Source organism: Heteronotia binoei, chromosome 19, assembly GCF_032191835.1.
Source record: "Heteronotia binoei isolate CCM8104 ecotype False Entrance Well chromosome 19, APGP_CSIRO_Hbin_v1, whole genome shotgun sequence".
NCBI classification, from domain to species: Eukaryota; Metazoa; Chordata; class Lepidosauria; order Squamata; family Gekkonidae; genus Heteronotia; species Heteronotia binoei.
Window position 1 is genome coordinate 44,656,333 of NC_083241.1, and position 26,019 is coordinate 44,682,351.

Below are 26,019 nucleotides of genomic sequence, written 5' to 3' on the forward strand. Positions count from 1 at the left end.
CCTTCCTTTGCAGACCCCCCCTCCCACCATCAGAGTGGGTCAGAAGGACTCAGGAATCTCCATTCCGATTCGTATCTGATTAAGGGACAGTTGACTTTCCAAAGGGCATGATGCAAAAATCTTGTTTGCCTCCAAAGGGCTCCTGGACTTGAATATAGCAGTTCTCCTTTGTATCTGATGAAGGCAGAGTTGACTCTCAAGAGCTCCCACCCCAAAAATCCTGTTGTTCTCTGAGGTGTTGCTGGACTCAAATCTAACCATTCCTACTTGTATCTGATCAAGGGAGTTCTGACTCTCAAAAGCTCATGCCTCAAAAGATGATGATGATGATATTGGATTTATTTCCCGCCCTCCACTCCGAATCTCAGAGTGGCTTACAATCTCCTTTACCTTCCTCCCCCACAAGAGACACCCTGTGAGGTGGGTGGGGCTGAGAGAGCTCTCATGGAAGCTGCCCTTTCAAGGACAACTATGGCTGACCCAAGGCCATTTCAGCAGCTGCAAGTGGAGGAGTGGGGAATCAAACCCAGTTCTCCCAGATAAGAGTCCGCACACTTAACAGGGGTGTCAAACATGCAGTTCGGGGGCCGAATCAGGCTCCTGAGCAACTGGCTGTCATCTGCTTCCTTCTCCCTATATCTTGCTTTCTTCTGCAATAACAGCTTGTTTTGCCAGGCTTGTTCAATTGTACAGGAGCTACAGAGCAAAACCTCTATTTTCTCCATTGGCTGAGGCTCCTCCCTTGGGGAGGAAGGGGGGGAGGAATAGCTTGCTTTGCTAGGCTCTCTCAGCTGCACAGCAAAGTTACTGAGCCAAGCTTCTCTTCCTTCTATTGGCTGAGGCTCCTTCCCCACCCTGGGGAAGGAAGGAAAGAGCCAGAGCTTCTTTTGCTCAATTCCCTGGATCCCGTGGGAGAAATGCAAAGAAAGCATCTTTAAGACCAATGAGTGCTAATGTTTTAAGTTTTTTCAAAAATGTTTGTGTTCTTTATAAAATTTGTATCTCTGCTACCTAATTTTAAATAGATACACATGTGGCCCAGCCCAACGTGGCTCAGCCCAACAAGGTCTCATTTATGTCAGATCCGCCCTCATAACAAAAGCGTTTGACACCCCTGCACTACACCAAACTGGCTCTCTTCTCAGTTCTAAGGTGCCCCTGGACTTGAATCTAGCTGTTCTCCTGCAGACTGACATGGCTCCCCTCTGAAACTCTAAGCCGTAATAAACCTGGAACTTTTACTTTTTTTATTTAAGGAACTTCTTTCCTGCCTTTGTCTTTTTTGTAAGTCTTCAAGGTAGCTTACCAGAAATTTGAGGAATAAGCCATATAAATAGCAAAGCCCCACAATAAAATATCAAGTGAGTAGAAGAGATGGCAAACTCGACCAAGTTGCCAAGAACATGGCACAGATGCTGTGATCCTCTCTCAGCCATGATTGTTCTCGCTTTCTCTCATACAGTTTGGAAGCAGATGCGAAGCCAGCAAGACAGGCATGATCTATTTGAACTTTCAGATGAGCTGTCTTTTATTCAGGAAGTCCAGAAATATCCTCCTTTTAATCACCCGCTGGTTGAATCGGATGTGTGTTCCTTGAAGGAAGGTGAACCCTCAGCAGTTGTCTGTGGGGCTTCCGGAGCAGAATCCAAACTTGGCATTGCCTACATTTGTGCTGTAATAGCTACTTTCCAGAAAGTTCCAGTAGGGCTGGCCAGAGAAAGAGAAATCCAGATAGTGCTACCCTATACACACCTACCCAGCTGTGTGCAAACCACACCGAAATGAACATGGGCTGAGAAAGAGCGTTGTGGCCCATGCTGGGTTTCCTTCACTTCCATCTAAACAATGCCCAACATTTAGCTTGGAGTTTTTAATTGTTTTAACTTTTGTTATCCATCCTGAGCCCACCTGTGGGAAAGGGTGGAATACAAATTAAAAATAAATAAATAGACATCTACTCATAAAGGAGAAGCCTTCACTTCGTGGCACAACTGCCTTTTTGTTCTTGCCTCTCTTCTGGAAAATGTTCCCTCTTCAGGTTATGGTGGACAACCAGAGGAAGGGATTTCCAAAATCCAGCAATGGGTCCTTAGATTGCTTCTTGCTTGTGCAGTCCAAAGAAGGTCGGCATCGGTGGAGGAATCACAGTGGGACTGATCCACATCACCTTCCTCTGGTTCAGGCCCTGTTTTTTAATCTAAGGCATTTTTTAAGAAGGTGCGGATAAAAGGAAGTCTTTCTTCACCCAAAGGGTGATTAACACGTGGAATTCACTGCCACAGGAGGTGGTGGCAGCTACAATCATAGACAGCTTCAAGAGGGGATTGGATAAACATCTGGAGCAGAGGTCCATCAGTGGCTGTTAGCCACAGCGTATTGTTGGAACTCTCTGTCTGGGGCAGTGATGCTCTGTATTCTTGGTGCTTGGGAGGGGCACAGTGGGTGGGCTTCTGGTGTCCTGGCCCTGCTGGTGGACCTCCTGATGGCACCTGGGTTTTTTGGCCACTGTGTGATACAGAGTGTTGGACTGGATGGGCTAATGGCCTGATCCAACATGGCGTCTCTTATGTTCTCCATTGATTCAGCACTTGCCTCTGTTCAAAAGCCATTTAAAAGGTCCCCCTGTCAGCAGCAAGACCAGTGGGAGAAAAGTCTGAACCCAGTAGCTCCTCTGTCTTGTCTCAATCCAGGCGTCCCTGAAAACCCCTCCTCTCAGCACCTTTTAAAAATTAGATTCCAATTGATGTTTGTACTGGCTTTAAATTGCCATGGTCTGTTTTGGTGTGCAGTTTTTGGCAGGGTGGAAAGACAACAAACAAAGCGATGATGCCACCCATCTTCTTTACCCAGCAAGGGACGTCTGCCTCTTTTTCACTTGCTGAGTTGTGTATCTGGTTGGTTGTAGTTGTTCCTGCTGGAAGAGATGCGAGAGCGAAAATATGACGGCTATGCACGGGCAATCCAGAAGGCTTGGCGGAAGTACGTGGCCAGGAAGAAATATGTGCAAATGAGAGAAGAAGGTATGTTGTTGCTGCTGGCACTGGGGTGAAGCACTTGAGCTGTCCCAGAGGCAGAAATGACCCTGGTGCAGTAGAGACTGGAGACAGAGGATGGTGTCTTGGGGTCACATGAAGTGTCCTTTGTGTATATGCCATGCCGCATGATGCCTCTCTTCTGACTTGCTGAGATTGTCTGTTTCCAGCCATGGCAAAATCACCCTTTCCCATCTTCTGCAGTGCCAGCAGGGGTCTTCTAATGGAGATTCCTCCTGGCTTAGTAAACAAGCCAGTCTCCAAACAAAAGAAACCTGTGAGGATGCAGGTTAACATGGGTGGGTGGGTGGGTGGCTGCTTAATGCTTGTCCTTCCCTCCATTTTTCTGTTCAGACACCTTCCTCTTCTGCCAGCTGCTCTTCAAGCCATGTGAGGTTGTGTGTGTAGCTTTACTTTGGCCCTTAGCAAATTTCCGCAAAGATCATTTAGGAATATTCCACTTCCCTTCAAAGCCTCTGATCTGCTGCTGAACAAGAAGGAGAGGAGGCGAAACAGCATCAACCGGAACTTCGTAGGGGATTATATTGGCATGGAGGAGCACCCAGAGTTACGCCAGTTCGTGGGCAAGCGGGAGAAGATTGACTTTGCCGACAAGGTCACCAAATACGACCGGCGGTTTAAGGTATGGTTGTGAGCAGGAAACCTTTGTCCACGGCCAGTGCTCCTTGAGGGTGGCATGACTGGGGTGGGGAGAGACCCCATATTTCCAGCACAATTAATGGGAAATCTTTGTTAATTCAATGAGAATTGCTTGGTTCCTGTTAGCGGCACAAGCACAAACAGTCAAAGATCCATTGTCTTTCCAGGGTATCAAGAGAGACCTCATCCTGTCTCCCAAGTGCGTGTACCTGATTGGGCGAGAAAAGGTGAAGCAGGGCCCAGACCGAGGCCTCGTGAAGGAGGTGCTGAAGCGGAGGATCGAGGTGGAGAGGATTCTTTCTGTCTCTTTAAGGTCCGTGCTGTCCATTAAATTCTAGAAGGGCAAGAGAAGAGAGGGGCTGCTTCAGAGGGAAAGGGCAGAATTTCTGACTGCAAAGACTAGCCTGCTGTGGCGGCCAAATGGGCTTAATGAAAGAGCCATGTAAAATAAACATCAAATGTTTGAGAGCCGCAAGACATGAACCACTATTACACACATGCTTTTATTAAAACTCTTAATACTTTCTTTGCACAGAAAGATAAAATACACATGTGTGCACTTTACAACATGACCATGCTAGAAGACTTCAAAAAAGAGCAAGTTGTGAATAACAGACTCCATAAGACCTGCATAGGGAAAGGTTGGGGAATTATTTTTTTGGCACAAGTGGGAGAAGGAAACACACATGTACCATATAAATCACTGACTACCCTTTGCATCCTTATGTATCTCTCTTTGCCTTGACACCAAGGTTAGTAAACACAACTCCTGCAAGAGCTATGAAACTATGGGGGAACCCTACACCACCCTCTTTCTGTCCCTCCTTCCAGTGGCTCCCTCAGCTCTTGTGCCCTCTTTCCCTGCTCGAAGTCTCTGGGTGACCTCTGTGGTGGAGGAGAAGAGCTTGCAAGCCTGTCTATTTCCCTCTCCTTCCCCAATTCACACATGGTGGAAATAATTGCCTACCTAGAGCCAGTTTGGTGCAGTGGTTAAGTGCACGGACTCTTATCTGAGAGAAGCGGGTTGGATTCCCCACTCCTCCACTTGCAGCTGCTGGAATGGCTTTGGGTTAGCCATAACTATTGCAGGAGCTGTCCTTAAAAGGGCAGCTTCTGTGAGAGCTCTCTCAGCCCCATCCACCTCACAAGGTGTCTGTTGTGGGGGAAGGAGATAAAGGAGATGTAAGCCGCTCTGAGACTCTGATTCAGAGAGGAAGGTGGGGTATAAATCTGCTGTCTTCTTCTATAGGTCAGTGTCCAGAGGCTGACTGAGGTCCCAATGCTAAGCATGCTTACTTGAGAGTAAGCCTGCATTATGTTCCTTCTTGACCTCTGGGAGCTGCACAATATTTGTAAAAGGAACATGTAGTTTAGACCTTGCTTTCTCTGCTCTCCTCTTTCTGGCCTCTTGAGCATCCTTTCGGAATAAATACATACATACTGGGATGGCTTCATGTTTCTGTACCTGTTTGGGAGTGGGGGCCGGGGTGGTGGGAAATGCCATCCAATTGCAGCTGATTTATGGCAACCCTGTATTGGGTTTTCAAGGCAAGAGATGTTCAGAGGTGGGTTGCCATTACCTGCCTCTGCGGTCTCTAAGGTGCTACTGGACTCGAACCCAGCTCTTCTGTTGCAGACCAAAGTGGCCATCCTCTGAAACTATACATGGCAAAAGAATGTCCTGGGAGACCTCCCCTTGAATAGGGACTCCATCTGCTTCCTATCCCTAGTGACTGTCCTTTTCTGATTGGCCCTGTTCTTGGTTCTGCTTCTTGGGTGTGCTAACGTGTTGGGAAGCAGGCATTTTAAAAGAGCACTTAGATGAGACATGCAGGTATCTGCCACTCGGTCTAGCTGCAAACGCACACTCAGCGCCACGCTTAGAATTCTTTTCAGACGAGAGGAGCTTTAGGAACGTCTCATGGTCCGATCTGTTTCCACAGCACCATGCAGGATGACCTCTTTGTTCTCCATGAGCAAGAATACGACAGCCTCCTGGAGTGTGTCTTCAAAACAGAGTTCCTGAGCCTTCTGGCAAAGCGCTACGAGGAGAAAACGCAAAGGAGGCTGCCTCTGAAATTCAGCAATACGTGAGTAAAAGCTTGCTCAATGTTTCTCCCTTTTGCTGCTCAGCTTGAAGATTCACACATCCTGAGCAATCTCTTTAGAGGAGGAGTCTCCACGGGAGCCACAGTGCCCGTCAACACCTTTCCTGGAGTTATTGTCTGTGTCCTTTATAAAGTTTATGTCTCCGCTACCTGGCATTCCATTTCATGACGCACATGATCTGGCCCCACAAGGTCTCGTTTATGTCAGATCTGGCTCTCATAACAAATGCATTCAGCACCCCTGCTCCAACTGATGCCTTTGCGATGGGAGACGAAGCTACGTATTTGAGGACGCACTTCCTTGGGAAGAAGTCCTGTTTTTTCCAGGCTGGAAAATTCTGCCCATGGCTTGCAAAGTGAGCAACTTCCCTTGCCTGTAATAACCACGTTTGGTGTGCTCTTGCCCTAGGCTGGAAGTGAAGCTGAAAAAGGAGACCTGGGGGCTGTGGAGCGCTGGAGGGTCTCGCCAGGTGCAGTTCAGCCAAGGCCAGGGAGACGTGGCTGTCCTCAAGCCGAGCAATAAATTGCTGCAGGTCAGCATTGGGCCAGGACTCCCGAAAAACGCCCGTAAGTATGAAGCTGCCTAAGGCGGGGGGGGGGGGGGGCGGGGGGAGAGTGACAGCCACGGACTGCAGCCCACTACTTGACAGAGGCTGCCAACTTGACCAAGTTTTCCATGTTCCGTTTTAGGGCCTACCAGGCGGAACATGACCCAAAACAGAGGCAGCTCCAACAGGACTCCAGGCCACAACTACCCTTCCAGAGCTGCTCCGCCTCCCCCTGGTGAGCATTCAGAATTTTCTTCTCCTGGCTGTCCAAATCTTGGCATCTACTCTTGGATAGATGACAGCCATTACAGCGACGACATAATATTCAGTATTTCCTGCTTGAACATAAATAATACCCCCCCCCGAGTATTTTAAAACAGTGATTAATGGTTGAATCGTTAAAGTGCTGAAGGTGCAGAAGAGGGCTTGGGTTAGAAAAGCTGTAGAAAACTGCACCTAAAAAACTCGGGATCGAAGCACTTTCTGTACAAGAAAAGGCTGAAGTGTTTTGAGATTTTTCAGTTTTTGAATAAAGATGTCTGGGGAACAGGACAATGAAGGAGGTGTATGAACTAAGGCATGGAGCAAGAGAAAAAAATCACTCTCTTCAGACCAGAATTTAGAGTCACCTAAGAGAACTGATTGGCTTTAGCAGTAGAAAAGAACCCAGTAGCACTTTAAAGACTGCGGGAGGGGTGGGGGGGAGGAGAATAAATTGGATTTATATCCTGCCCTTCACTCTGAATCTCAGAGTGGTTTATAATCTCCTTTAACCTTCCTTCCCCACAATAAACACACTGTGAGGTAGGTAGGGCTGAGAGAGCTCTGACAGAAACTGCTCGAGAGAACAGCTCTGTGAGAACTTGTGGCTGACTCAAGGCCACGGAACAGTTGCACGTGGAGGAAGGGTGGGGAATCAAACCCGGTTCTCCCAGATAAGAGTCTGCACACCTGAGAGCTGAACAGAACCTCCATGTTCAGAAGTAATGTACCTTTGAATACCAGTTGCAGGATGAGCACCGTTGGGGCTGGCTGTTGCCTTCAAGCCCTGCTTTGAAAGTTACGATGGAGCATCTGGCTGATCACTGTTGGGGATGGGTCACTGAGTGCAGACGCCCCCCCCTTCTGACCCAGGAGGACTCATTCTCTTAATCCACTTGGTGCGATGTCATTGGCAGAACAGCTCCTTCAAACAGCAGGTGCCTCTTGAAGAGCAGCCTCTCCCTGAACGGAAGGTGTGCTGTCTCTTGGGCTCATGCTCTCTGTTGCTTCCAGGTCTTCATCAAAACGGGGTGATAACAGCCCCACCCCTCGTACTGCACCCTCAAGGCTCAGCAGGCCAACGAGCCAGCCAAAGAAGCTTATACACAAGCATGGCGTGCCCCCCATTGCCGCAGGTCTCTGGAGGATCAGGCAGAATTTCGCAGCAACTAGACAGCCTGGACTTCCTCAGGGTGCCGGATCAAGGTGCTGCCGGGTAAGGGTTGCGCTGTGTGTGTTCAACCGGTTAGCTAATTGGTTTGCGGGTTGATTGGCTGAAAGACTTTTAAGCCATCCGTGTCTTTTGACTAACCGTCTCCTGCTGTCTGGATCAGTGAAGCTACCTTGTATTTGAACACATGAAGCCTGCCATAGACTGGATCAGACCATCTGTTCATCCAGGTCAGTCTTGTCTATTCAGACTGGCAGCCGCTCTCCAGGGTCTCAGGGGGAGGACTTTCACATCACCTGCTGCCTGGTCCTTTTAACTGGAGTTGCTGGAGATTGAACCTATGAAGCTGCCTTCTAGTGAATCAGACCCTCTTTGGCCCATCCAAGTCAGTCTTGTCTACTCAGACTGGCAGCTGCTCTCCAGGGTCTCAAGCTGAGGTTTTTCACACCTACTTGCCTGGACCCTTTCTAGTTGGAGGTGCCAGGAATTGAACCTGGGACCTTCTGCTTCCCAAGCAGATGCTCCTCCACTGAGCCACCATCCTTGGGATCTTCTGCATGGGAAGCAGATGAACACATGGAACTGCTTTATGCTGAATTATCCAAATGTTGGTCAGCGAAGGTCATTGTTGTATATTCAGTCTGGTAGTAGTTTTCCAGGGTCTCCGACAGAGGTCTTTCATATCACCTGCTGCTGGGGACTGAACCTGGGCCCTTCTGGAAGCCAAGCAGAGGCTTTGCCATTGAGCCACGGCCCCTCTCCATACTTCTTGAACTGCAGTCCCTTAAAAGTGCCCCATTGTGCTTCTTGATCCCGACTTGTGCTCCTGTTCTGTAGAACATTTCAAGGCAACTTTTTGACAGAACCTTTGTACCAGACCCAGCAGCTTGGGTCTACCTGTGCAGCTGCTGACCACGTGCACGTTCCAAGACAAACATACCAAGTCTGGCTTCACGTGGGCAAATACGTTTGCAGCCATCTTGGGACTTCGTCTTCGCAATACTTCCTCTGACTTCACTGTCATGAAATCCTTTTCCTCATTTTAAAACACTTTATGGTCCTTGATTTTATTATTAATTCATCTCTGTAAGTGGGAAGTATTTTGCAGGTTGTTGAAAGGGATAAACCACACTTGGGGCAGATTGCACTTTGCAGCAATGTTTAAATGGGAACTGCAGCTACTAGGCAGAAAGGCCTGGCCTAGAATCAATGGAACGTTTTAAACAAAGGAGTCTTTTTAGCCCCAGTCATGTCTATTTTTTTTTCTTCCTTTCTACCCCACCTTTCTCCCCAGTGGGGACCCAAAGCAGCTTACATCCTTCTCTTCTCCATTTTATCCTCACAACAATCCTGTGAGGTAGGTGAGGCTGCTGAGAATGGGTGACTGGCCCACAGCAACCCAGCAAGTTTCCATAGCAGAACGGGGATTCAAATCTGGGTCATCCAGATCCTGGTCTGGAACTCTTAACCATTACACAATTCTAAACAGCATTGCCACAGTAAAAAAGAGAGCTGCATTTAAGTCACTACACTCCCATCAATATGGATTCTTATTTGACTTACAAATCCCCCCTGTCATCTGAAGCTGTCACTTGGGAACACAGATCCAGGCGGGTAGCCTGTGTTTGTCTGAAGCAGTAGAACAAATCGTGAGTCTGGCACTTTTAAGATCGACAGAAGTTCATTCAAGATATGAGCTTTTGTGTCTGAGGAAGTATGCCTGCATGAGAAAGCTCATACTTTGAATAAACTTCCGTAGGTCTTAAAAGGTGCCGCTGGATTCAAAACCTGCTGTACTAGAAAATACATCCAGGTAGGCAGCCGTATGGGCTGAAGCAATAGTCCAGTAGTTGGAGTCCAGTAACACCTTTAAGACCCACAAAGTTTTATTCAGAATGGAAGCTTTCATGTGACATTTCGTCAGACAATGAAATGGGGTACAGTGAGCAGTGCTACATATAGCTGGTAGGCAGTGGTTAAGCATGCAAAATAATGCAGAGTTAGAATGCAATGGCAAAATAGTGAAATAGTTTGGTCTGGATAGCATCCATTGTGTGGGAAAACTGCAAAGGCAATAAGCGTGTCAGAATTGGAGAATGATGGGTGAGAGTCCACCTGTCACAAGGCAATAAACGCTGAGGCTGTTAATTGTTCTATTTCTGCTCAAGGATGGGTTAAACTGAGAACATCTTTTTCTTAGAGGTGTTTCTGTCCACCTGATTTACTTTTTAACATGTAGCATAGCATTATAAACATAATTCCAGTTTGCCAATGCAAAAAAGAATACAGAGGAAGATGGATTTAGCACATGTAATGAAATAAACAACCAATTAAAAAAGACATTATTCTGATACTTTATTCTAATTATATTGGAATACTGTGGATGCATAGCTGTACTTGGTGAGAATGGGGTTTAGCATATGTAATGAGATAAGAAACCAATATCCCTGTTCAGACCTGGGGAGGTGTTTGTTCCAAACAGGCACAGAACAGATTTCATAATAAAGTTGTAATTCAGCAATCAATACAGAGTTGGGATTTTTAAAAACTCTCTGGAAAGATTAAGATAGCCTGCAGCACCACCTGCTGGTACTTTCCTCTTGCAATGCCATCTGTTCATGGTTAGGTGCTGCAGGACAGAAGAGCCCCACTGGATCTTCCCAGTGACTCACTTGGCAAAGTGTTGTTTTCCAGTGGGCCACCAGGAAGCCCATAAACAGCATCAGCTCCCCTCCCTTGTTATCAGAGGCAGGCTACTATTGAACCATTTCAGTTGTGGCTAAGAGCCGTCAATAGGCCTCAGCCTCCGAACCTGTCTGCTGCTGTGGAACAAATCCCGGGCACCAGACATCTCCAATAGTGTGCCTGCTAAAACCTTTCCTGGTGTCCATCGAGTGTTGTTAGAAAGTGAGGAGAGCCAGGTGGGCCTTTTGCCAGCAAACCTTCTGATTGTCCATGGAAGATCTCGTTGACAGTGCAGATTTTAAAAATGCTGCTTTAGCGGCAGCTGCCACCATAGCACGAGAATCTTCACTGTATGAGTGAAAGTAAGATGTGGCAGCCATTTGGTGGGTGGCTACACCTCCTGTGGCAGCCATGGGGTGGGTGGGGGGAGCTGTTCTGTGCCTGTGCCCACCACACTGTGTCAGAATTCCAAAGATGCCTGCAGGCTCAAATGTCGGAGACCCCCACCATACACACACGAAGATACCCAAATGCAGCTGTTGTAAACAACAAAATTAAAGCCAGTGGTCCTCACAGCCTGGCTTCAACTCTCTCTTCTCCTCTGAATCCTGTTCCTTGTCGAGAACAAAACTGAAGATCGGAAAATTGCAAATGCTTCCAAAGAGAAGCTATTGTCTCGAGTTCCTCAGAGAAGGGGCAGAATAAAGATGGATGGTTTTGCTGAGGTTTCCTTGTAGGAAGGGGCCTGGAGATGACAGTTAACCAGGTCTGGCCTTGGGGACACTGCCCCCCATGACGACTTTTGCACCTGTCTCCCTAGAGCTCGCAGGCAGACGACTAACCGACCCCCACCCGCGGGAGGCAGACCAAAGCCACAGCCAAAGCCTAAGCCTCAGGTACCCCAGTGCAGGGCACTGTACGCCTATGACGCTCAGGACACAGATGAACTCAGCTTCAACGCCAATGATGTTATCGATATCCTCAAAGAAGGTAAGGGCGTCTCCTGGCACTCTGCATCCTCCACTGCTCTGCGGGCACAAGGTTGGGCTTTGCTCAGCTGACAAACCTGCCCCACTTCCTGTCCCATAGCTGCTTCAGCCTCATGCGGCAGACAGCCAGTTTGGTGTAGTGGTGAAGTGCACAGACTCTTATCTGGGAGAACCAGGTTTGATTCCCCACTCCTCCACTTGCAGCTGCAGCTGCTGGAATGACCTTGGGTCAGCCATAGCTCTTGTAGGGAGTTGTCCTTGAAAGGGCAGCTGCTGTTAAGAGCTCTCTCAGCTCCACCCACCTCACAGGGGGTCTGTTGTGGGGGCTAAAGGAGATTGTGAGCCACTCTGAGATTCAGAGTGGAGGGTGGGATATAAATCCAATATCTTCCTCAGGTTCAGATATCAGTCAATCAATCAGTATCAGGGATTCTTTATGGCCATGGACCAGCTGAGTAAAACATACATTAATAGAGTGCCTGTAAGCGGGGTGGGGATACAGTCTTCCATTAAGAGGGTTAAAAAACCAAATATGTAACACTAAAGATCAATACTGTATGAGAAGATGAGTCAGTGGAAAAGCTGAAGGCAGGAAGAAAAAGGAAGACCCCCAACAGGAGATGGATTGACTCAGTCAAGGAAACCATGGGTTTGCAAGGCCATTAAGGACAGGGCATTTTGGAGGATGGGTGTAATAAACAAACACCTGAGATCATTGGAGAAGGGGTGGTGCAGCACGGCAGCTGCAGAGATCAAGTTGTGGCATTTTCAAGAATGCCCGGGATTGGCTCCTCCTGTCTCTCCTCCACCCCCCCCCTTCAGTGGCCGTCTTTGCCAAGCACAGGAGAAGTGGCTCCATCCTGTCCCCCAACTCCTGCGGCTGAAAGTGGCAAAATGATAGCATTGTCATGCCAGTGTATCCTTTTTAATTTCATTAAGAAGCCTGCCACTGACATTTGCAAAAAAAAAAATTCTTTGCAATGCATCCAGAGTACAATATTGTTGTACAATCTGGCTATTGTAATACCAGAAGAAGAGATTGGATCTATACCCTGCCCTTCACAACTCAAAGGAATCTCAGAGCAGCTTACCATCTCCTTTCCCTTCCCCTCCCCACAACAGACACCCTGCGAGATAGTTGGGACTGAGAGAGCTCTGACAGAAACAGCTCTCGAGCAGAACAGCTCTGAGAGAACTTGTGGCTGACCCAAGGTCACATCAGCAGGTATATATGGAGGAGTGGGGAATCAAACCCAGTTCTCCCAGATAAGAGTCCACGCACTTAACCACTACTAGCTCTGACGCTGTAGACTTACAGCATCAATGTGTTCATTTCTGAGATTTCCCCATACCTCGGACATCTGTGTTCCGAGAAGGTTGCCAGAATCCATATTGTTTGCTGGAGTATTTTTATATTGCTGCTTTTCACAAATTAACTGGCTTTAAGCAGTGGCCACCATGTCCACATCCTGCCGTTTTAAGAGATCTTGCCCAAGAGTTTTGAATGATGAATTGCTGTTTAGCATTTCCTGAAATGCTGGAGTACAGATCCTGCATAGCCTAGCATTGGTACCACAAGATCTTGCATTGACCTTTCCGTAGTTCAGCTGAACATCAGGTCAAGACACAACTGAGAAAATTGGAGACTTACACTCCCAGCCTCTAATGAGGCAGATCTCACTGCTTAGAATGGGGTCCCCCATTAGAGCCAATGCACACCACGATGCCACTGAGACCCTTCCCAGTGCCCGCAAAGTTTTCAGGAAGTGGGTGGGGCTTCTGCCTAGCAAGGTTTCTGATTAGCCAATGGAGATTTGATTGGCTTGTGCCACAGCACAAGGAATCTCCGCTGTGTGACTGAAGGAACGCTGCTGCAGCAGCTGTTTTGTTCCTGGCTCCACCTCCTGCAGTGGCCATTTTGTGGCTAAGCCCATGACGCATGTCAGAATTCCAAAGGTGCCTGCAAGCTCAAAAAGAGTGGGGATCCCTAGCGTAGAAGGATTGGTTTGGTTTGTAGCATCCATAGTAAACTCTTGGTTAATTTGGAATCGAGCAGTGTTCATAGCAAAAGGGAAAAGGTGATGGATCTTCTCTTTCAGTTATAGCAGGCAGAACACGATGCAGCCCTGGCCAAGCACCACTGTGTCCTCAGTCATTTCTCTCTGCTTCCTGGCTTACCAGTTTCTTTCTAACAAATGATGTTGCTTTCTCCCAGATCCCTCAGGCTGGTGGACCGGCAGGTTAAGAGGGAAGCAGGGCCTGTTCCCCAACAATTACGTGACCAAGGTGTGACGTTGCTGGCCAAGAGACCCTTCCTGAACACCAAGAAGCCAGCTGTGCTGTTTTCCTGCTGTTGTCGACTTGGAAAACGTGGGTTCCGCACAGAATCTCTGCAGGGCAGCATCTGTGACGTTAGAAGGAAGACTGGAGGGAACAGTTGCTCTGTTTACACTCCACCTGGCCAAAGCACATCTCCAAATGAGCAGTTTATTTATTTTACCCTTTAATTTTCTCATGAAGAAAGAAGAGGCCAATTCTGGAACCAGTAAAGTGCTTTGCAGCGGCCAGAGGGTAGAAGAGCTCCGTTGGACAAGTGCCTTCCATGGCCCTGGGGGCCCTTTCTCCATTTTCCTGCCCCTGATGGCAGCAGATGCTCATTTCCTCGGGTAGGAACACTGCAGAGGTGCCCAGTAGTAATAAGTTATGCTGCTACCTGCCTAAGTTAAGTAGGATCCCCCAGGTGGAATCTTGTCGTTTCACCCCTTTTTAAACATTGTTATTTAAGCAGACCTGGCTCATGTTTGCTTGGGAGATTCCCAGAAGGCACTGCAACCAAAGGAGACAATACAGGATGCTGTAAACCATTTGCATCGATTGTTTTAGAGATGGCTGGCCCATGCTGGTTTGTGTTATTGCTGTACCTGTTATAAGGGGAAGGTTCTCTTCCCCCTTGAAGGAAGCTGTACTTAAAGAGCAGATTATACATTTAAAAAACCAAAATACGTGACAAACTGTATGAATGTATAGGACAGTAGCCCACTGTACTTAACCATAAAGGTAGCTTGATTTTAGCATTGGGGGGGAGGGGACCAGGTACTTCTACGTATGCACTATTCTTTAAGGGACAGAGACAGTGTTAATATAGTTATCGAGCCCGGCGGCCTCCCACACCAGCCAAGAGCTGGGCTTTATTAGCAGGACTGTCGGCCACGGCCATTACTCATCAACTTCTGTCAATAAAAACAGACCTTGAAGGGGCCTTTTTGATGTTAGTTCTGTTCTTTAAAGGGAAGACTGAGGCACTGTTGCTGCACAGGGAGTAAGGACCACAGACCACGCACTCACAAGGCATCTAATCCCCCTCCCTTTTTCCAAGAGCACAGTCAAGATAACTTTTTTTAAAAAATGCAACCAATGACCACTGGAAAACTGTTTAACTAATTTGTCTGAAGGTAGTTTATTCTAGGTTTATAAGCTCTAACCACCTAGCCTAGAAACTATCACTGCATCCCAGTTATGAAGGAAGACTTCCTGTCGTTTGTCTCTCCTCAACTTAATGTTGGCCCTTTCTTCTTCGCATAGACAAAGGCAAGAGCCTCTCCCGGACTTGGACAGGAATCATATGCTACACTCTTCTAGCCCTACCAACCAGAGGCTTCCCCCTTGTACACATTAAGAGATGAGACAGGGAATTAGCCATTGGACAGGGCAAGGGAGCAGCAAACACTCCAGTACTTAGCCACTAACAGCCCCCTCCAGTATGAGATGCCTTGCTACAGTTCAGACATGACATGCGGTGGCTTAAAAGAGCTCAGCAAGTCCACTTCACTCTCCCCTACTCGGATAACTCTGACCTGCCGTAGAAGCTTCTTCTGTTGCTGCCTTCCCAAATCAGGAAGGTACCATGCAGAGAAGACCGGGGGGGAGGGTTGCACACCTTGCTGAACACATGCCCCTTTGGCCTTCTGAAGAACAGCCCGGGAGAGAGGTTTTCTACAAGAGCTTTATTAATATAGACTATTAAGTTAAGAGCAAACTCTGTGTCAGTCCTTAAAGGGCCCCTTAGGGCCGCCTTCCCCAAAGACCCCTCCCTCGCTCACGTCAACAGCCTTGAATCTCCCAGCAGAGGCGCAGCAAGGTCCCTGATGGTGCTGGAGTTCAGCTGAGAGATGGCACTGATCCTCATGAGCCTCCTGCTGGTGTACTTGGTCTTGACTGCCTGCAAGGAGGGACAATGTTTAGGGACTAGCAGACCTCTGTGGCAAAGGGTATGCTGATACAGGTGCCTGGCTTGGGGCCTCTCTTTTAATGGGCGAATGTCCACTGGCTCTCTCTTGAAGGCAAGCCTCGCCCAGTAAAGATCCTCATTCCCCTCTCCCACACTTGTCCTTGTCCAGACAAATTCTGAACTCAGGACTCAGATTCTGAACTCATGGCAGCTTCATGCAGTCAAGAGGTAGGGTGGCCTCCAAACACCATTTCTTTTGTGGAAAGAAGCCAACATAAGAACATAAGAGAAGCCATGTTGGATCAGGCCAATGGCCCCTCCAGTCCAACACTCTGTGGCTAATAGCCACTGATGGACCTCTGCTCCATATTTTTATCTAACCCCCTCTTGAAGCTGGCTATGCTTGTAACCACCCACCCACCCAGAATAATTGCCCCTAGAAGCAGAACCAAAGCCTCATGGATGTCCCTAGTGGCTGACAGAAGGTAGCAGATACTTACAGTGTATTGTGTTAGGTTCTTGTTCACTCTCACTACATTTTTGGCCAGGTGACTCATGACCAGGGTCAGGCTGTCTTCTTCGTAGCTAGTGCAGCAGCACAGCTTTGGGCTCTGAAGGAAGGAACGGACCGTCAAAAGCTCAGAAGGGACCATCTCTTGCCTGGTCATGCACAGCTGCTATCAGTCCAGAGTCTGGTTTCTTTCAAGCTGTCACCAATAAAATGCCTGCCTGTGGCCATGTCAGCGTAAGAACCTTGGTGAATTTGTACCTCAGACAAACCTGTAATTCATTTTGGGTATGCCTCTTAAAAGCACTGCTGGGGGGGGAAGTGTGGATGACTGGGGAAGACAATGGGAAGCCACCCCGTAAAAAGTCTGCCGTGAAAATGTTGTGATGCGATGTCACCCCAGAGTCGGAAACGACGGGGGCTTGCACAGGGGACCTTTCCTTTTCCTTAAAGCAGTGCTGAAGTGCTGTAGCTATAGTCTTGGCATCTGCAGCACACAAATTTTCATTCTTTGCTCATATTAAACATTAAAAACAGCAGTAGACAGAGACTCACCCAGTGGCCTTCCGAAAAGACCTTCTGAGACAAGCAGAGAGCTGCAGCGGCTATCTCCGAAGGGTTGTAGGACACCATGTCGTAGTCCACAAGGGTCAGTTCCATCAAATATTTTGCCAGCATGTATACCTCAGCTGTTGCCTGGCAGCACAAAAGAGCAGGACAGCTGTGAACGGGGGCCCAGTGCTTCAAGCTGTCCAAGACCCACACAGAAGATCACGTACCCCTCCCTTTCCCAGCTCTGTGACTGTCTACAGCAAGAGGATCTGATCTGAATTCTGTGTGCCTTAGTATTCTCTGCCATTCACGGATTCCCAGATGCACCCATGCTATATTTCCTGCTGTCTACCTTCCCATTTCCTTAAAGCAGCCTCTCTCCTTACTTTTAGCCACTCCTCCAGAGGCCACAGACCCTGCGCCTCACACAATTTCAGTACTAAAGCAGGAACATTGCCTGAAGAATGACTGTCCTTTCTGGAATTAGTGTCCACAGGATCCCTGGGAACGGGTCTCTGACTTGCATACATTCCTGAATGCAGTGCTCAAAACCAAATCACATTAATTGGAATGCAGAATCCCTCTACCTGTGCTTTGCCCCCTCACACATGAACACATCAAGGTCAGTCTTATCTACTCAGACTGGCAGTGGCTCTCCAGGGTCTCAGGCAGGGGTCTTTCACATCACCTATTACCTGCTGCCAGTGATCTTCTGCATGCCAAATAAAGACTTTCAGAGCTGCAGGCCCTCCCCTCTCAAGTCCTCTCAAACATTTTGCTTGAACAACCATGCCCCTCCCCCAAGTTTTTTTTTGTGGCTTAACAATGCATTATGAAGGGCTCCTACAGGCAAGCAGATCCCAGTGGCTGGAACTTGGAGCTCACCTCACAAACTTTGACAGCTCTTCTCAGGAAGTGAAGTGGAAGTGGACGGCCGAGAACAAAGCCCAATTCCTTCAGGATCTTGCGTTCCATAACCCTGATCTGGGCCGACGTATACGCTCTGTCTGTGATATAGACAAAGTCCAGGATTCTCGGCACATAGATCTCTTCATATTTGGAAGCCAGAAACATGGCAGCGACACCCACCAGCTGGAGCTCCTTGCGGGAGACTGCCTGAGCCTATTGGAGCATACACAAGTGGTTATGTCACAGCAGACAATGGTGGTTCGCCCAGCCAGGCTTGCGTGTGACTAACAAGGACCCAGCCCTTGCAACTTCACTGTTTCAGAATCAAAACTCTTTTGAAAGCAACAGTGCATTTGGAGAGTAGGGTAAGCAGGAATCTATCCTTATAAGCTGCTCAACTGAAGTGCCTCAAGTGGCATAGAAAGAACAGGAAGGGACCCCTGCACAATGCCGGGAACTCACAGCTACCTTCCCCTCCTCTCGCTCCCTCAGTGATGCCTGTTCTATGCCCAGAGGAATGCCGAAAACCTCCAGGATCCCTGGGCCAATCTGGCCTAGAGGGAAAATTCCTTCCTGACCCCAAAGTGGCCATCAGTATTACTCTGGGGATATAAGACAGAAGAAAATGATATTGGATTTATATCCCACCCTTTACTCTGAATCTCAGAGTCTCAGAGCGGTTCACAATCTCCTTTACCCTCCCCCCCCCCATAACAGACACCTTGTGAAGTGGGTGGGGCTGAGAGAGCTCTTACAAGCAGATTCCCTTTCAAGGACAACCTCTGCCAGAGCTATGGCTGACCCAAGGCCCTTCCAGCAGCTGCAAGTGGAGGAGTGGGGAATCCAACCCGGTTCTCCCAGATAAGAGAGCTATGGCTGACCCAAGGCCATTCCAGCAGGTGCAAGTGGAGGAGTGGGGAATCCAACCCAGTTCTCCCAGATAAGAGAGCTCTGGCGGACCCAAGGCCATTCCAGCAGCTGCAAGTGGAGGAGTGGGGAATCAAACCCGGTTCTCCCAGATAAGAGAGCTATGGCTGACCCAAGGCCATTCCAGCAGGTGCAAGTGGAGGAGTGGGGAATCCAACCCGGTTCTCCCAGATAAGAGAGCTCTGGCGGACCCAAGGCCATTCCAGCAGGTGCAAATGGAGGAGTGGGGAATCAAACCCGGTTCTCCCAGATAAGAGAGCTATGGCTGACCCAAGGCCATTCCAGCAGCTGCAAGTGGAGGAGTGGGGAATCCAACCCGGTTCTCCCAGATAAGAGAGCTATGGCTGACCCAAGGCCATTCCAGCAGCTGCAAGTGGAGGAGTGGGGAATCAAACCCGGTTCTCCCAGATAAGAGAGCTATGGCTGACCCAAGGCCATTCCAGCAGCTGCAAGTGGAGGAGTGGGGAATCCAACCCGGTTCTCCCAGATAAGAGTCCTCTGCACACTTAACCACTACACCAAACTGGCTCTCTCACCAAACAGGGCCACAAGAGTCAAGCTCTAGCTCATCCCTTCCTGCCCTTCCTCTCATGAGCTGCCTACATTCACAGTGAGTCATAGAGTCAGGCCTGCTAGGTTGACTACAGTTATGTTGAGACCTTGTTCTTAGCAATTCAAAGCTCCGCCTACTGGGGCTCCCCAGGCAGCCTCTTTTTCAAAGGAGTGGGCAAAATTCACCTAGCGTTATATGCTTTTAAGTCCATCAGCTTACATTAAAGACATTTAACACATTTTTAAGAATTAAGAACATAAGAGAAGCCATGTTGGATCAGGCCAATGGCCCATCCAGTCCAACACTGTGTCACACAGTGGCCAAAAAACCCAGGTGCCATCAGGAGGTCCACCAATGGGGCCAGGAAACCAGAAGCCCTCCCACTGTGCCCCCCCAAGCACCAAGAATACAGATCATCACTGCCCCAGGCAGAGAGTTCCATCAATACACTGTGGCTAATAGCCACTAATGGACCTCTGCTCCATATGTTGATTCAATCCCCTCTTGAAGCTGTCTATGCTTGTAACTGCCAGCACCTCCTGTGGCAGTGAATTCCACGTGTTAGTCACCCTTTGGGTGAAGAAGGACTTCCTTTTATCTGTTCTAACCTGACTGCTCAGCAATTTCACGGAGTGCCCGTGAGTTCTTGTACTGTGAGAAAGGGAGAAGGATGTCTACTCCCTTCCCCGCTAACAATGCAAATCAGAGCATTACAGCTGCTCTGGTCCCCAAGAGCCACACGTAACCATTTCAAGGGTGAGGCGGCAACTGGAATCCTGTCCTCCATGGTCTGAAACAGGGGGTCTGCAGATAGCTAAACCTACAGTCAAAGAGGGTGAACACAGGGCGGGGGCTTCAGCCTACTTGCAAGTAGCGATCCATGATGCCAACACACATGTAGAGCGTTTCCGGCAAGAGGTGGAACCGTGCATGGACTTGGACCAGCCAGTCCACCAGAATGGCCCGCATCCGCCCGCTGAGCTCTGTTCCGTCAAGGTAGAAGGGACACACGCACTGCTGCTGCTGTTAGGAGAGAAGGTGAACTTTGAGGTGGGCCAAGTCTTCCGACTCAAAGCCAAACCACTTGTGACCAGCCAGACACCGCCACCATCCCCATGTTCACAGCTGTCACCAGTCAGAACAAGAAGGCCTCCCAAAATGCTACCTGGAATGCATTTGGATGAGGAGAAAGAGAGAAGGCAAGTTCAGAAGGGTAAATGGTGACAGCCCCAAGGATCAGGTGCCCCCCCCCAACTTCAAACAGCCTAACGCTCTTCAGCAACAGGTAAAGCAGAACATGAACATTGGTCCTTCTGATGTACGTACTTCAAGCTTTCTCAGGTAGCGATAGATGTCCTTTACATAGTCACTGCACAGCTGGGGATCTTCCTCATCATCAGCATCATCTTCTATGTCGCTTCTGAGCAGCATCTCCGAGAAAGCTTGACACAGGTCCTCTTCCCCAGGCACATCCATAGTGGTCGAAGCAGGCTGCTAGTTAGAAGTCAATAAGAGAAACCTGAGACCAGGCTCTGCTTAAGATAAAGACTGGCCAGGAAGTTCTGGCAACCTTCTGCCTATGGTCCTTTCCACCCACTTCCTGATTTACCCTCATCTTTTCATCCTTAGGGCCACCTGGCAATAGCCATCCAGTGAGCTTCGTAGGGATCTGGATTGAACTTGAATCACATCTACCAACCTGAACAGAAAGCTCATGCTCAGATAGGTGTAGCTACACCCGGTTCAAGAGGTGGTGCTTGAAATGTTTAAGAGAGGCCTGGGTCTCAGCCCCATCCAGATTCCAGAAATTTGGGGGGGGCATGCTGAATTGCTCCTACAGAAAGGAGACCCCACTGTTTGCCTCAGAGCCATGCGACATCCTCCTTCCTGCCATCTGTGTCAGGTGGCATCTCTCTGCAAAAGCAGCCTTGAATGTGTTTGTGGAACACCACATTCCATGCATTTCCTCCCCCCTGCAGGCAAGCGGCCTCACAAACAAGGGAAGTTCCAGAAGCTGTCTCCAATGCAGAAAAGGATGCATGTCAAGAATTTCCCCCAAGCACACACAAAACTCCAGACTGCAGCCACTGACACCACACATTGCAGCAGTAAGTGTTGCCTGTGAAACAAGAATGATTTCATCAAAAATGCCCAACTTACCGCCTTTGTTGGATGTCTCTCTGTTAAGTCCTGTTCTGGAAGCTGGGTTTTTGTTGTCCCATGGGTTGATCTGGTAGGTCCTTCAGCCGTTCCCTGGAAATTCTCTGTTTTCTGCCAAAGGAAGGGCAAAGGTGACTTGCAGAACTCAAAAACCTACTTCCCTGACACTCAGCACCAACCTGTGGAGTTTACCTTGACTGCTTTGGCTCTTCTGGTCGCTAGCCTGTTGCTGATTTCTCCCAAAGGACCCCGTGTGCCACTTGCTGGGCCACCAGCCTTGCTATGATCTGCTTTCACGCCAATCTTCACCGGGTTTATTATCTGCGTGAAGGCATCTTAGTTAGTCCTCAAGGTGTGCAGCCCACCATTAACCATGTTGTTCAGAGGTGGCTTCAAATGTAAGCCATCAGTGCAGAATAAAGATGGCACCCTCAGACTTCTGCAATCAGAGAAACTGATTTTATGACACATAAGAAGTACACAGATTTCATACACACTTATTTTTTCTGCAACAGATCTTTTTTCCAAGCGGCATATTTATTTAAAACATTTTCATGCAACCTTTCCACCCAAATAGGTCCCTGAGGCAGCAACCATGAAAACATTTGAACATGAAAACAGCATTTAAAATAATATACACAATTCATCATAGAAAAAGAAGACTGCAGATTTATACCCCGCCCTTCTCTCTGAATCAGAGACTAAGAGCGGCTTTTGTTGTCATTCAGTCACAGTCAAGTCCGACTTTTTGTGACCCCACGGACAAAGTCACGCCAGGCCCTCCTGTCTTCCACCATCCTCCGAAGTCTGCTCAAATTCGTGTTTGTTACATCAGTAACGCTGTCCAGCCATCTCATCTTTCGCTGTCCCCTTCTTAAGAGTCCATGCACTTAACCCCTATACCAAACTGGCTCACACAACACCAAAACTCAATTACTGGGATCATGCCAAATGAGACACAAAAATCTTCACCCACTGGTAGAACACAACAATAAAGGGTATTGCAAGTTTAGCTCTGGAACAAGAGCAAATGCAGCAGACCAAAAAGCACACCCTCAGTCTGGTAACCCTCCTCTGTGATTTCACCATGTCTACACACGGAGAAATCCTGCATTGTAACTGAAAGGGTTACAAGTTGCACTTTTTAAATACAAAAATGCTGAGCCTCAGGACCCAAGATTATTTTTAGGTATCAAGTTGCACCTTTAAGACCAACTTAGTTTTATTCAGAACGTAAGCTTTCATGTGCTCTCTAAGCACACTTCATCGTCTGATGAAGTGTGCTTAGAGAGCACACAAAAGCTTATGTTCTGAATAACTTGGAGGATCTTAACACGGCTGACTACTTGGATCTATTTTTAGGTATGTAACAGAAGCCTTGTGGCACCCTGAAGTCTGACAAACATGAGTTTTCCACAGCAAGCTTATGCTGCAATAAAATTTTGCTAGTCTTCAAGGTGCCCCAAGAATTTATTTCTTGCTGGAATAGGTCAAAACTACCGTTCCTCTGGAATGAAACTCTACACCCAACCCTGTGCTTTAATAGTTTGGAATCAGGACACAAAGATCTTCAAATCAATCAAACAGGGAGAGAAAAGGGAGATGGCTGGCACATTACAGTCGCCAAGTGTGCAGGTATTGTGTGGCTGTACTTCCAGTTCCCCCACTGGTACTCCAGTGGCCTCTAAGAGCGCCAAGGTGACTGCCAAGACCACCAATGTGCACAGGCCCAGAAGACATCAACACCCCCAAACTCAAAAACATTAAATCAAACCCTCTTGTCCGACCAAGAACTCAGCAGAGCCAAACTCACGGTACCGGATTCCTCGTCTGATGAAGTGTGCTTAGAGAGCACACGAAAGCTTACGTTCTGAATGAAACTAAGTTGGTCTTAAAGGTGCAACTTGACTCCTATTTTGTTTTACTACTCCAGACCAACACGGCTGACTACTTGGATCTATCAGCAGAGCCAAGACACCCAGAGAAGGAGCCAGGTGAGAAAGACATTTCTGGACAAGCCCACCGCAAAGCACAGTTCTTGAACCGCGGCAAGGGTTTAATTAGCTGCCTCCCCTAGGGCAAAATTGCCAGCTCTGGGTTGGGAAATACCTGGAGATTTGGGAGGTGGAGCTTGGGGAGGATGGGATTTGGGAAGGGGGGCTTCAATGAGGCATAATGCCAGAGAGTCCACCCTCCAAGGCAGCCATTTTCTCCAGAGGAACGGATCTTTGTGGCCTGGAAATCAGTGGGAGATCTCCAGCCACTCCCTGGAGGTTACAAACAAGCAGGGGACCATGGTGCAAAGTACACAAAATAGAGGAAAAGACCGTGGACCGGCGTCTTTGTTCCTGTGGTACCAATCAGATAGACGATCCTGTCCATTTTATGGGCCCATCCAAAATAAACTGCTGAATCAATTTCTCACAAAGTTTAAATCAGAAGAGGAATGTATTACATTTTTATTGGATGATGCGATTCCAGATGTTACCCTTAAGGTGGCTACTTCCATCTTTTTAGCAATAAAAATAAGCAGGCCTTGAATTCAGCAGGAGCTCACAGGAGCACAGCTCCTGAACCTTTCTGACAGCTCCCCCTTCTCCTCCCCACCTTGTCCATTGAATAGTAGGTGCAGCTGCATAACAATCCCTGGATGAGCTCCACTACCTATTTTTCTACAAAATGACCCCTAAAAATAAGGAAGAATATAACTACAAACACCCATACAAAAATTTTGGCCAACTTATAGCCTCATTCTGTCACATTGTTTTATTATATATGTTTTAAATCTTGTTCATAGTACTGTATTTTGCTATGTATTTTTTATGTTTTAATTTTTTATGGCTAGCAGTAAACTGTATACGTTGGGAGGTTTGCTGGGTTGTTACGGCCTACGGCTACAACAATAAAATCAGCTATATCAGCCTGTTATGTAACTGTAATAAACCTCTGTTGAAAAATGTATACTCCTTCCATTATTATATAATTGTAGTCTTTGGATAACATTTATCCAAAAATAACTACATTAAACAAAACTCAGTATTATGTAACTTTAATAAACCTCTACTGAAAAGTGATACTCCTTTTTGCCTATTATATTATTAATGCCGTTTGATAACACTTATCCAAAAATAACCACATTAAACAAAAGTCAGCGCTACATAATTTTCAAAAACCTCTACTGAAAAACGTATCCTCATTTTGTCCATCGTATCACCGGAGTCTTTGGAGAACATTGATCCGAAAACAAACAGTATTAAACAGCACTATGTAATTTTCATAAACCTCTTATTGAAAAATTCATACCTGTTTTTGTCTGTTGTATTATTAGGGTTTGTAGAATCTTTCGGGCTCAAGTGTCGTGTTCTACTGGAGAAAGTTTTTCTTCCAGACGTTTCGTTCTCGGCTGCGGAGAACATCCTCAGTGGCGTTGCAGCCGGAGCAGGCGCTCTGACCTTCTTGGCTGCTGTGCATTGAGTGGGGCCAGGGCTGCTGGAGAGCTGCTATTTCTAAAACAATGGGCACATCCACAAACCAATTGCCCTTTCACCACACCCCCTCCAGCCTAGAAATAGCAGCTCTCCAGCAGCCCTGGCCCCACTCAATGCACAGCAGCCAAGAAGGTCTGAGCGCCTGCTCCGGCTACAACGCCACTGAGGATGTTCTCCGCAGCCGAGAACGAAACGTCTGGAAGGAAAACTTTCTCCAGTAGAACACGGCACTTGAGCCCGAAAGATTCCACAAACCCTAATGATGTTACCAGCCGTGAAAACCTGAAATCTTTGTTGTATTATTGATTATTGGTAACACTCGTCCCAAAATAACCACACCAAAGGAAACTCAAGTTCTCTGAGATTCAGAGTATAGAGCGGGAGATAAATCCAAAATCTTAGTGTGGTTACTGTGGGGTAAATGTTAGCCGAAGACAACAATAGTGTAGAGACAAACCGAACGAGCACAATTTTCCCAGCAGAGGTTCATGAAAACTAATTTAATCAATGCGTGTCGGCCTCTTCTCTGTGCGCCCCCGGGAGGTTGGCAACGCACCCATCTTCACAACGACCCTGCAGGGCGGGCCAAGCTGAGCGCCGGGATTCGAACTCAGGCCCCCTCCCAGGAGGATCCTCGCCCGACCCTGAACCTCCCTCTTCCCCGCAGAGGTCGGGTTCAGACGTTCACTCGCGCGTCGACCGAGGAGACCCCGCGGGGCACAAAAAGCCCGGCCAGGACAAGCGACACTTGGCGGGGTGGGTCTGCTTAAGCACTGAAGCTGAGTTCCAGTGGCCGGGAGTTCCGCGGGCCGACTCACCCGGGCCCCTCTGAAGTAATCCATCACCTCAGCCGGCCACACTCCAAAAGCAGACGACGACGACACCTCTTCCCGCGCTTGCGCTCTTCAAAAAAGAAAAGAAAAGCCCCAGCCCCGCCGCCATTGGCCCGTTGCGAAGGAGGCGGCGCGCCTATTGGCTGTTGCCCCCGCCCCTCGGTTCAGCCAGGCTGGGAGGGAGGAAATAAGGCGGGATGACGCACGGCTAGGCGTTCGCTCTGCTCGCGCAAGGCCATCTGGGGATTGTAGTCGCATCGGGAAAGGAGCGGACAGATGTTGTGCAGCAGCCCCGGAGAGCCTGCAGATGCCAGAAACGGAAGTCCACGAGGAAACAACTGCCTCGCAAAGGGGAGGGGTAAAGCATCGTGTCGCCAAGCGGAGGCCCGCCAGCAGAGCAGAAAGGC

At 48.3% G+C, this 26,019-nt stretch overlaps 2 protein-coding genes across 2 annotated transcripts in view; one reads left to right on the forward strand and one right to left on the reverse strand.

The window, feature by feature from the left end:
* MYO1E (myosin IE) overlaps positions 1–14,716 on the forward strand; it is a 97,678-nt gene extending 82,962 nt beyond the window's left edge. Inside the window, exons 20-28 of the mRNA XM_060259911.1 lie at positions 2,906–3,020; positions 3,506–3,675; positions 3,860–4,005; positions 5,636–5,782; positions 6,210–6,367; positions 6,491–6,583; positions 7,624–7,825; positions 11,286–11,455; positions 13,670–14,716. Coding sequence (XP_060115894.1) covers positions 2,906–3,020; positions 3,506–3,675; positions 3,860–4,005; positions 5,636–5,782; positions 6,210–6,367; positions 6,491–6,583; positions 7,624–7,825; positions 11,286–11,455; positions 13,670–13,746 — 1,278 coding nt within the window. The 3' untranslated portion in view covers positions 13,747–14,716. The remainder of the gene's footprint in view (positions 1–2,905; positions 3,021–3,505; positions 3,676–3,859; positions 4,006–5,635; positions 5,783–6,209; positions 6,368–6,490; positions 6,584–7,623; positions 7,826–11,285; positions 11,456–13,669) is intronic.
* Positions 14,717–15,443: 727 nt separating this feature from the next.
* CCNB2 (cyclin B2) lies at positions 15,444–25,708 on the reverse strand. Its single transcript, XM_060259915.1, has 9 exons — positions 25,598–25,708; positions 21,484–21,612; positions 21,292–21,402; positions 20,458–20,625; positions 19,996–20,154; positions 17,628–17,864; positions 16,746–16,886; positions 16,183–16,293; positions 15,444–15,673 (listed from the first exon to the last, which is right to left on the reverse strand). The coding sequence occupies exons 1-9, from the start codon at positions 25,619–25,621 to the stop codon at positions 15,551–15,553; spliced, it is 1,203 nt and encodes a 400-aa protein (XP_060115898.1). The 5' UTR covers positions 25,622–25,708; the 3' UTR covers positions 15,444–15,550.
* Positions 25,709–26,019: the final 311 nt, after the last annotated feature.